The 11,645-nt window shown below is 49.8% G+C and overlaps 1 protein-coding gene across 1 annotated transcript; it reads left to right on the plus strand.

Annotated features, from left to right (window-relative positions):
- The first annotated feature begins 3,121 nt into the window (after window positions 1-3,121).
- AREG (amphiregulin) lies at window positions 3,122-11,414 on the plus strand. Its single transcript, XM_069012354.1, has 7 exons — window positions 3,122-3,360; window positions 3,447-3,692; window positions 4,056-4,232; window positions 6,800-6,983; window positions 7,434-7,592; window positions 9,124-9,226; window positions 10,148-11,414. Exons 2-6 carry the CDS (start codon window positions 3,650-3,652, stop codon window positions 9,209-9,211), a joined length of 651 nt encoding a protein of 216 aa, XP_068868455.1. The 5' UTR covers window positions 3,122-3,360; window positions 3,447-3,649; the 3' UTR covers window positions 9,212-9,226; window positions 10,148-11,414.
- Window positions 11,415-11,645: the final 231 nt, after the last annotated feature.

The raw sequence follows: 11,645 nt of genomic DNA on the forward strand, positions 1-11,645 counted from the left end.
AACATTTGATGTCAGTGAAGAAAATTAATGGGATGGTATTTCCGATACTTCCTTTCCCTTCACGCATTTCTTGGGGGGTTTATCAAAAGTAAAGAGAGTGAATAATAAGATCTCAGTAGGCACTCAGACTGTCCTGGAAGAAACAATGTCCAAGTGTGCTCCGCCAAGGCCCGGCAGCTGTCAGCATGAGTAGCACTTCTCCTCCACAAGTCCATGCATATGCTCCAGATCATCACGGCATGGCTGGGAAGAGATGAATGCGTGCTGGCCACCCCCTATTCCACAAAGGACAGCCATCAGAGGGGCAAAGAGATGTCACCCATGTCACCCGCACTGGGTGCTGCCACGTGCTGTCTGAGCACAGGTTGTGCTGAAGGTTTTCAAAATGATGGTTGAGGCCCAGAGAGGACTAGCCGGGCTCCTGAACAAACCCATCTTGTCTCATTTCACTGCCAGCCTATGAAAAACCAGGTTTGGCTCAGGTCAGGTGCCAAGACAAGGCTCTGGCTGTGCCCAAGCATGCAGCCCCCTGCACAGGTTCCCTGCTCATCTCTAAGCTGCACCCATTTGGGCTCGCCAGCCTTTGGGACACCTCCCTGTTCCCTGGGACCAGCTTCATGGAACAGCCAGAGCAAGGGCTCTCCGAGTAGCAGCTCCAGCCGGGGTGTCCTGCCAGAAAACCCCAGGTGCTGCCGGGAGCGAGCGGTGGCTCAGTAGGTGGCACTCTGCATCCACAGGGAACCAGCACCTTCCCAAAGGTGAGCCCTGCCCTTGAAGCCCCAGCAACCTGCCCGCAGGCCTCGCTGCAGTGGGGCAGCCCAGAGGGGTGAGCCTTGCAGCCCCTCTCAAGGCTTCTCCTCCTTGCACCACACCTGAGGACATCCTCTGGAACATCATCCTGGAGACAGAGTCCAAATGTCCTTCCAGCCCTGGAGGAGGGCAACGGCCAGATTTAATGCCTTTTCCCTCACAGCACAAAGAAGAGCTGGGGTTTGTGGGAAATCCCACCCAGAATGTCCTGAAACATGTGGCCTCTGGAGGGTGTTCTCTCCAAGAAACAGCCAAGCAGGGCTTGGCCAGGATGCTGCCATTTGGGAAGAACTCCCCTGATGTCCCACCAGAACCTCTCTGTGCATAACTGGGTACCCATCACCATCTTGCTGCACTTTCTGGACTCGGAGGAGTTGTGCTGGTCGATGCCAGGCTGCCCCTTCTTCTTCAAGGTCACAGGAGTAGCAGGAGGAAGTTGATGAAGTGACAAATTCAAAGCATGCCAAGCCAAAATCCTTGCTGCTGGCAGGCAGTGAGATGGAGCTATCAGCTGGAGACTGGAGAAGAGAGGGAACACGGTGAGTCAGCCGCTGGATATGCTGTGTTTGGTCTCTAAACAGTGCAGGTAACACGGGCAATTGCACTTGGGGCATTCAACCTTTCCCCCGCTGAGCCTCTTCCAGTTGCTCAGCAGTTTGCCAAGCGCAGCAAATGGTGCTGGAATGTTCAGTGCTCAGTATATTCCTCAAACTGGACTTAAAAAAATTAAAATGTTTCCAGTTGATCTCTGATTAAAAAAAAAGTGAGAAATATTTCATTTTAACAGCTGAAAAATAGAAAATTCATGAGGGAAGCTGTGGTGTCTGCCTGAGCAAGCCAGACTTGAGCACAGCAGGAGGGAGGAAGAGAGGGACAGAGGGAGGATTCCTGGCTGACAAACCTCGCTTTGGCCATTCTCAAACCACCAACACCATGTTTCAGCAGAAGAGACCCCAAGCCCCAAAGCCTCTGCCTTTGGAAAAATTCCCCTCACATGCAAATGATCTCTGTGAACTGCAGGCCCTGAGACTGACGGATGTCTTGCGGGAAGGGAAAGTCCCAGTCTGAGGGGGAAAGGAGGAGCCCTGTGAAGCCTCTGGCTGTCCCCCAAACAGCCCAGGAGCTGCTTGTTGACTGCCTGCGGAGCTCTCTGACTGGGGGTTGCAGTGATGAGCAGGATTTGCCTTTTCTCTGCTGTACCTCTGAGGACAGGCAACAAAGGGGAAACACAACATAAACCCCAGCAGTAAAGCTGTCAGCTCATGCCAGACACTTTCAATTGCACCATGCACAAAAGGGCTCTCAAAGGTTTGCTGGAGCTGTCTGTGTCAGGTTAACATCTGAGTGACTGATTCAGCATCTTCTTTTCCAGACTTCTTGGGCATTGCCTCTTGGGATTGGCATGACCTGGCAAGGACGCACCGGGAGCCACATACCGTGTGTGCCTGTGGAAGAAGGGAGAAGGTTCAGTGACTGAATGAGTTGGATCCCTGCCACATTGAGCAAAGGCTCCATCAGCTTCCTGAGCTGTGAGTAACATTCTGTCCTCTCTCAGTTAGAAGGTCCAGATCCACCTTTCGCAACGCAGCATTGTCACCCACTGCCCTCCTACCCTGCAGTACCATGGGACCGGAGCAAGGGGGTACCAGTCCCTTCATCCTCGACCCCCTGGGCTTCTCTGGGTTCCCATGCTAGACCAGCACATTACAACCTGCTGTCCCAGCTTTTCTCCCTTCAAAGCAACAGTTTCCACTACAACTACCTGAAAGGAGGTTGTAGTGATGTGGAGCATCCGGTCACTTCTGCGTGCAGTGAGAGTACTAGAGGAAATAGCCTTAAGATGAGACAAGGGGGATTCAGATTAGATATTAGAAAAATGTTTTCACTGTTTGGGTGCTCAGGCACTGGAATAGGTTGCCCAGAGAGGTGGTGGACTCAGCATCCCTGGAGGTGTTCAAGAAGCATCTGGATCTGGCGTTGGGTGATGTGGTTTAGTGGTTTAGGGGTTACAGTGGCAGTGCTGGGTTGATGGTTGGACTTGGTGATCTTACAGGTCTCTTCCAGCCTTGGTGATTCTGTGACTCTACAGCAGGTCTGCTTCCTGATTTTTCACACAACAGCCCAGAGAGGTGGCCTTCGGGAGGTGCCCTCCGGGGAGCTCTGCCGGGGCAGCTGAGAGTCGCAGTGCCCCCGAGGAGCACATTTGTCCCTGCCCGGTGGGTGCCACCGCTTACTCAGCCCTTACTCATGCGCCGCTCAGAGAGACGCAACCACCGAGGCGAGGGGGGGGGGGTTGATGGCCGGGTTTATCGCTGGAAAACATTCCTCCCGGAGACGCGGGGAGAGCAAGGAGCAACGAGCCAGCCGACAGACAGGTGTGCCTGCAATAACCCGGCGCGTCCCCGACGCCGTGACCCGCGCGGCATCCAGGTTGCCCAGGGAAGCCGTGGGTGCCCGATCCCTGGAGGCGTTCAAAGCCAGGATGGACGGGGCTTGGAGCAACCTGGTCTAGTAGAAGGTGTCCTTGCCCACGGCACAGGGTGTAATGAGGTGGGATTCAAAGTCCCTTCCAGCAAAAAACGTTGTGAGATTCTATGATTCTGTGATTCTGGGTCTCTGTCATTCTGTGATTCCAGGATTCTACGATTCCGCCCCGCTCCGCCCCATGCCGCTGACGCCGCTCCACGTCCGCGCCCCCAGGTCCAGCCGCCCATAAAGTGGGCGGCGGCGGCAGGCGGTTCCTCATGGAGCGCTGCGCGCCGCCGGCACCTGTTGTGATACGGCGACTCCTTGCCCTGTTCCCTCAGTGTCTCTATCGCCCCCCGCCCCGGGACGGACGATGCGGGCCGCAGTGCTGATGGCCGCGCTGGCCGTGCTGACAGGTGCGTGCGGGGACGGGGCGGGGGAGCCCGGGACTCGGGGGAGCGCGGGACTCGAGGGAGCCCGGGACTCGGGGGAGATCGGGACTCGAGGGAGATCGGGACTCGGGGGAGCCCGGGACTCGGGGGAGATCGGGACTCGGGGGAGATCGGGACTCGAGGGAGATCGGGACTCGGGGGAGCCCGCGCTCGCGCCTGAGGGGAGCTCGCGGCTCGCCCCTCAGGGGGCGCGCGCCTGAGGGCAGCCCGCGCGCGGCGACGGCCGTTGGCGGGAAAGCGCTGAGGGGAGTGAGGGACCCCGCGGCGCCGCGCTCGGTGGCGGCACCTCTGCCCCCTGCTCACGGCGCCCTTTCGCCTCCCTCACAGCCAACTGTGCGGCCGCCGGGTCCTCGCCCAACGCTACGGAGCCGCAGCGGCACGGGGAGCGGGAGCCCGGGAGCCGCGAGGGAGAGCCCGTGCCGGGTCCTGACTACGAGGAGGATGAGGAGGAGTACGAGGAGGCGCCGCCCGTCCACCAGTACATCGTGGACGACTTGATCCGAGGTGAGTCGGCGGCGCTGGAGCTGGGATCTCGCAACTTGCGAGCCCCAACTTACGCCTTTTCTCTCTTGTAATTGCTGCTATGCTTAGCTGGTGGAGTACGGAGCAAAAACATGCTTGTGCTTGAAGCTGCTGCTTTAGAAATAGCTGTCAGGGGTGGAAACCTTGCGTGAATGTGCCCAGGGTGTGTGGAGGCTGCCGGTTAGCTGGTAGCTTGCTGTGTGTGGCTTTATCTCCTGATAAACCTGACAGGAGGGCTGTGGTCAGGTAGCGACCACCTGCTTAGTGTAGAAGCATCAGTGGAGTTTATAGGTGCTGTTTGGCCCTAAAGGTTTGTTTTACATCACGTTGTTTGTCTTGCTCCAAGAATTTTCTGGGTATTTTCCGATGCTGGCTTATTTGGGTTGGAGTCCACTGAAATTCCCTGGGAAAGCAGACACTTAAATCCCTTAAGTGGCCGCAGGAAAGTTTGTTAAGCATCGTTACGGCAATGCTTCACTGTCAATAGCTGTTGTGTGTATTTATTGTAATTTGCCCACTTGCTGAGCTGTGAGGAGATCTGAGCGGTCCGCCTGACTGTGGGAACGGGAGTATTTTGTTGGTTTGGGGCTAAGTGCAGTTGCAGTACAAGCCAGGTATCTACAAGTGATTTGAACCCCAGTAGGTGTGAGTAGGCTGCTTCTGTTGCCTCCAGGGTGGATCTGACTATTGATTTTTCCTGCAGAAACACCCTGAGACTTGAATGTGACTGAAGGACCTCTTAAATGAACGTTCTGTGTGGTCACTTGAGGGAATTTGTGGAGTTTTGCTTAAGTTCTCCATTAAGATCTCCAGGGGAAGCGCGCCTGTTGGTGTTACCGAGCAGTTCAGCCCGTAAAACTACTGGCTTGGTGACTTAAGTGTTGTCTTAGCTGCACAGAAACCAGACTTGTTACCTAAGGTGGTTGGTTTGTAGACCAGCTCTTCTGCTTGGCATAAGGTTTATCTGTGGATAAACCTTGAAGCTGTTATGATTCAGCTGCGGATGGCTTTCCTGGCCATGCAGCCTGCAGACAGGGACACAGAGATCAAGCTGACAAGCTGAGCCTGGGAGAGGGAGGAAGGGAAGCAGCCTCAATTATGAAAGCGCGAACCTAGAGATCAAGTCAGACGGGACAGAACGGGGGCCTTTGACTGTCAGGAGTGAGCTCACACTTCCAGGCACAGGAAACCTTGCTGCAGGAACTGTGCACCTCGTTTACATATTAATATAGCTCATACCATTTTAATCAGACTTCTGGTTGCTGAAGGCATTTTTGCTTTTAAGTAACTTCAAGCCAGGCTTGTTGCTCTAGAAGTTAAAATGATCATCTGTCTAGACAACAGTGAACTACACCTTGTTTCTTTGTATGGGCTCTCAGCACCAGAAATACAGGGTTAGGAAGTAGTTAGATCCAGTTGTGCCCTATTGTTGTGATTGCCTGTATGCATAGAGCTCTGGGTAAAATATTAATCATCCAAAAATGATTTTCATTAGCTCTTCAGAGCACAAGAGCAAAATTGAAGCCTGTTGTAAATAGCTCTGCTGTTTCTCAGAGCCTGTTTAAACCCCCCTGGGTAACTGTTACTCCTCAGCAGCAGTGTTGCACTGCGAGGGCTGGTGTTACGGCTAGCATAGCAAGGGGTGGGTTCTTGCAAAAAGCTTTCTTTGCCAGGTTGGTCCAAACTAGTGCTGTTGAGCTTTGCTGTGTGGGACAGCTCTGGAGCTTCTGACCCTTAGACAGTGGCTGGTTTGTTCTCAGCGAAAGGAGCATGATTGGCCTTGCTTAAATCCGAGGGCTACTAAGTCACCAGGATTTTAAACCACATTCTTCTAGAGGTTTGTCTTAATTGAGATAATGAGGGGCAGCAGTAAGCGGCAGAATAAATAGCCTGACTCTCGCAGGCTCTTCCCTTTGCTCCTTCCCTGTGCTCAGCATCTCTCATGAAGTAGGGGAACTGGAAAGGAACTCTCTCCTGCTGAAGACAGCACTGCAGGTTGTTTAGGAGAAACAGGTATGCCAACCGGGATAGCAAGCTGCTTTGCCCCTCGGCAAGTGCCCAGGACTATCTAGCGACTTACAGTGCCTTTCATCACTGATGCAAATGGAGAGTTTAGAGCCATGGAGCTATTAGCCTTGTATCTGAGTCCATGTAAAACTAGAGGATGGCTTGGCTCAGCATGAACTCCCTGCTCTTTACAGGCCTTTGCTTGAAGCTGTGCTGTTGCACTCAAGCATCTTATGCTGTGAAATGCTGCAGTCCTGCATCTCTGCTGCTCTTCATCTTGGGTGGCTCTTGGCTCATCTGCTCCTACTGCCTCTTAAGTGGCTTAAGGACAGCAGGGTTGTGCTTTAATGAGCTGCTGAGCTTGCTGCCTTTGTGCTGGGTGTGAGATGCCCAGCAGCATTCTCACTTGCATCCTGTGCTTCCTGGTCACAGATTCTCCTGCAGCATTGGTCCTCCTTGCTGTCACCAAATTCTTTAATTCCATTTTCTCAGAATCGTGCTTTCTAGCACTTTTATACCAAGTCATCGTGTCCTTTTTTCAGTGGAACCTGTGGTTAAACCCAAGCCAGCAAAAAGGGGGGGAGAGAAGAATGCTGGCAAATCAAGAAGGAAGAAAAACAAAGGGAAAAACAAGAAGAAAGGGACTCCCTGTGAAATGGAATACAAAAACTTTTGCATCCATGGAGAATGCATATACCTAGAACATCTCCAGATGGTGACCTGCAAGTAAGTTACTTGTACCTTGTGAGTTAGGTGTGATTGCCATGAGCCAGTGGCATATGAGGGCTCACAGGAAAAATCAGTGTCAACGTGGCATAGATCCATCTCCTGCCGTATTTTGACTGAGAATCTTTCTGCCATGTAAATTAAGTGATGATGGAATCTGAGATGCATAACAAGCCACTGAACTCATCAGTTGGTCATAAACTCAAACCAAAAGAATGAAAAGGCGTGTCTTTCTGGAACATCACACCCAAACTAATCTCGACTTGTTGAAATGCTGACCAACCTTGTGCTAGAGCAGTGACTGCATTTCATGAACACACTCTGAAGTGAGCATCTCGAGATTCATGGGAAACTCGGAAGATGTCTAAGTCAGGTCTGAATATGTGTGGGTGTCCTTGGCTCCAGACAGCACAAGAGCTGATAAGAACTTGTGTTAATATTTACTTGCAGGTGTCATCAGGATTTTTTTGGTGAGCGCTGTGGTGAACAGTTCATGAAGACTCAAAGGAAGAATGATGTGGCAGACTACTCAAAGACTGTGTTGGTAGTGGTAGCTGTCCTGCTCTCAAGCGTCAGCTTCATTACTGTACTTATCATTGTGATAGTGCAGTAAGTATTATCCTCTTTGGTGTCTGTCTTCCTTAAGTGTGAGTGGGGCTTGTTCCCACTAACCCCAGAATGTGTATGGCTCATCTGAATTACCTTTGTGAAAAGCATCCAGAAAGGATGAGCTCTTATCCTAGCTTGGATATGTCTGGAGGGTAGAAGCAAGGTCTGTGACCCTTATATTATAAACCAAGAACGTTTCTGCTCTTGCTACAACCAAGATAGTTAAGAGTGCTGCAGAACATCAGCAGGAAGCCCAGGAGGAGCATTAATGCTGACACAGCAGTGCCTTCCCTAATCCTTGTGGAGAAACCTGCAAGCAGCAATGTGACAGCCTCATGCATGGCTATTATCCAACAGCTGCATACACAGGTGGAGGGTAGGAAATGGTGTTCTGAGAGTCCATTTATTAATGGATGTTGCTGGGCTTAAATACTTACACTTGGAGGGAAAGCAAGTGGGGAGACAAATGCTAGTGGTCCCAAATTCTGCTTGCTGTTAATGTGTAATTAACACTATTTCAGCTGTACCAGCTGGTGCAGTTCAGTGTGGTGGGTCATCAGAATCTGGAGTTCTGTTGTGAATAAATTCAAAGAGCTTTTCTGGGTATGTGTTTCAAACCATATAACAAGCTGAGTATTGGAACAGTCCTCCAGTTCTGCCACTGCAGCTCCAGCACTGTAGGGCTTGGAATCTTGTAGAAACTCTAGGGTTTGGTCTAATTTTAGATCTTGATGAAGCACATCATCTGAATTGGGTACGTGCTGTACCCTTTCCTGCAATTCAGGAAACAAGGTGCATGTTTGTCATTTCACTGTTACTTCATATTTAACTGTGAACTTGAAGAATGTGGGGATGAGCACTTGTTGTCTGAACACTGCCTCATTCCTTGCTGTCAGGAGAGATAACCAGTTCTGTAGTGCTCTAAGACCAAATGATTATTGGTGGTTTCTGAAGTGCATTTGCTTCATCTTCTGAACCCTCACAAGCTGGGAGCATGCTGGGAGCATGATGTACTCTCATCCAGAGAAGCTGCTTGGAATAGTCACTAGAAAACACCGGAGAAATTGGGGTGAAAATCAGTATGGGGCTTCCTTATTATGTATTCAAGGGATAGGGACTAGACTTGAAGCCTGCAGGGCTCTGCTGTGGAGAGGAGAAAGACAGTGTAGTTTCTGCAGCTATAAGCTAAAGCCAGTAGGAAATCTGTCACCCAGAAAATCTCCTGGTGCTTTGCTCAGTCCCAGCAATAACCTCTCTTCACCTTGCTCCCTAATCCGTCTTAAGTCAAGAAGCCTTATCTCTGTGAGGCACAAGTGTCGACATCTAGTTCAGGGGTTCCTTGATTTTATCAGCAGATACTGCTTGATGCTGAATGCTTAAAAACTGTCTTACTTGATATTCCCTGGTGCCAAGGAGTTGCTTGAGGATTCAAAGAACACCAGTTCTAAATGCTGCAGAGGATGTGGAGGCTGGTGACAACAGGATGTACATCAGGGTTCAAAACTATCTCTAACATGCGGTAATTCCACAGGGTCAGGAAAAAGTGTCCTCAGTATGAAGAGAAAGAAGAAAGGAAAAAACTCCGACAAGAAAACAGAAATGGCCATGTTGGTGTGTAAATGGGGAGAAAGCAGGTATGAATGCTGACTTCAAACACCTTTCCATCCTTCCAGGCTGTATGGGAATTGCATGCTTGTTTTGTGAAGCTGGTGTTTGCTTTTAACGCTCCAAGTGTCTTGAAACACATAGGTTGCATGTGAGCAGCTGGCTTGGTTTTCTGGTTTCTCAAAATCACCTGAGTTGTACAAGTTATTCAACAGCTCTGTTAAATTTCTGGCTGTATTAAAGACCAAGTGAAGGTGGGCAGCTCCACTGAGATAAGTGGAGATAAGAAGAAAAAGTCCTGAATATTTGAGCAGAAGCAGATGTAGTGCAGGAAACAGTGGTAGACTTCAGTCATGGAAGATGGTGCCACAGCATCATCACCTCTTAGAAGAACAGTACTGAGCATTTTCCTATCTTTCCTGCAAGGAGAGTTTCAGGAAGTTTCTGGTGCTCAGAAGCTGTAGACCAAAAGAAAGCTATGAATTCTGTGAGCACCACAGGTAGCCGCTCAGTCAAGTTTGATACCGTCATAGCAACTGAGGCCCAAAGCTCCTTGGCCTACGTGGATTGCTTATGGGAGTGATCTAGTGGATTTTAGTGAACAGGCCAGTTGGCCTCTTCTGAGGCCAAGTGTACCTAACAGCAGACTCAAGGACCATTACTGACTACAAGCTGAGGAGGAAGCCATAAAAGATAGTCCTGAAAAGTTCTGGCAGAACTGTGAAGTTTTGCTTTGCCACATGTCAGCTATAGACGTTTTCCAGCTTTGTCCAGTGACAATTAGAGGGTTTTGCTCAAAGCTTACTTGAAGTTGAAGAGCATCTGGCAGAGTGTCCTCAGGTGTGTGCACATCCTTAACCTACCTGCCTTGCATGTAGGTTTGCCATGGTGCTAGCACAGGGTGCTTGTGTCTTGGATTGTGATTAATGTGCCTGGTCTGCCTGTTACAGAACAATTCTGAAGTGGCCATTGCCAAGCTGCAGGGTACCTCTGGCTTCCTGACACATCCACCTGGACACTGTGGGCTGGAGCTGTTGCCACTAAGCCCTGATTCATCAAGACAGAGGCTGCTGCAAGGAGATGTCAACAGGCCACTTGCTGCTGAATCACTTGCTGGGGAGACCAGTTATCACTGCATCTTGGCACAACAATGTGGAAGGAGCTGGCTCTGTGGGGGACAGGACCTGCTGTCAAGACCTGCTAGAGACTACTGCTACTGAGCCTTCTCTGTCTGTGCTGGAGCTCCAGTCTCTGCTGTTGTGTGGATGGGCTTTGTTCTCTTAGCAAGTCTCCTTTGGCAGGTCTAACTCTAAAGGGGAGAACCTGTTGCCGCTTTCAGGAATGGATATAGGGGACAAAATTCCCTTCCTTCCCTCTACCAAAGTGAAAAAGGGAAGAGGTTGGGATGGCTTCTCTCTCTAGACCTCAGTGGATGAAAAACCTAGTTCTGTTGTCACTGTGCTCCCTGTCCATATTGGCCTCCAAGAGCTTCATTTCTAGTTGTGACTTTGAGGGTGTTGATGACAGATCTTTGTCAGCCACACCTGGGTTCTGTTACTGTGTGTGTGGAAGTAATCTCTCCGAGTTTTGTAGGACTTGTGGTGTGAGTGGAGCTATCCATTTGCGTGTGTGCTAGCCTGAGTTAAAATTAGTCTCCTCAGGATGCTGAGACAGTAGGTGCAAGACCTGAAGCTTTGTATCTGAGGGAAAAGACCCATGCTCCAACTGACTGATAAGCCTGGACCCATTTGTTCTAAACACAAAGCTACTTCTGTTAGACAGATACTTGTTGCTGCTTTAAGCAGTGCTTAAATATAAAACGCTTCACATCAGATCCCATCAGTTGAACTTGACTAAGAACTTGTTCCTTTGAAGAATTAAATTCAGGCACTGATGCTTTGCAAGTGGTGGTCTCTTGTGCTCTACCTTCAGGTGTGAAGAACTCATCTTACCTCAGTCTTTGGTGACCCAAGTGTCCTTGGTTTCTTAACTGTCCATGCAGTCTTGAGCACAGAGTATTATTTGAGTTCAGTTTCTTCTTGGAAGAGTGATTGTGTTCTGTATAAACAGAGCAGAGTTCTTCTGGTAGCAGAGAAACACCATTAATTGTCAAGTTGTACCTGTAAATGTGTAAATATTTATTACTGTATTTAATATTTAATGTTTCCATAACAAACTTATTTATTTTATAATTAAACTTTTTACATAACCTAATAATGGTAAGATTTTTTTCTTGCTCTCAGGAGTACATGTAAACACTTGAAATTAGAGCTTGGTTTCTCCTCAAAGCAGGAATTTCAGCACTTGGGAGCACAAACTACTGCTGTGAAGAACTGCAGCCATGTGTCAGGCATGGGCTTGGTGCTCTTACAAGACTGCAAGCTGTTTGTAAACAAAATGTACAAATGCAAGTACCTGTTTGGGTAGGAAATCCATTTCATTCAGCTA

The sequence above is a fragment of the Aphelocoma coerulescens genome, chromosome 4, assembly GCF_041296385.1.
Source record: "Aphelocoma coerulescens isolate FSJ_1873_10779 chromosome 4, UR_Acoe_1.0, whole genome shotgun sequence".
NCBI classification, from domain to species: Eukaryota; Metazoa; Chordata; class Aves; order Passeriformes; family Corvidae; genus Aphelocoma; species Aphelocoma coerulescens.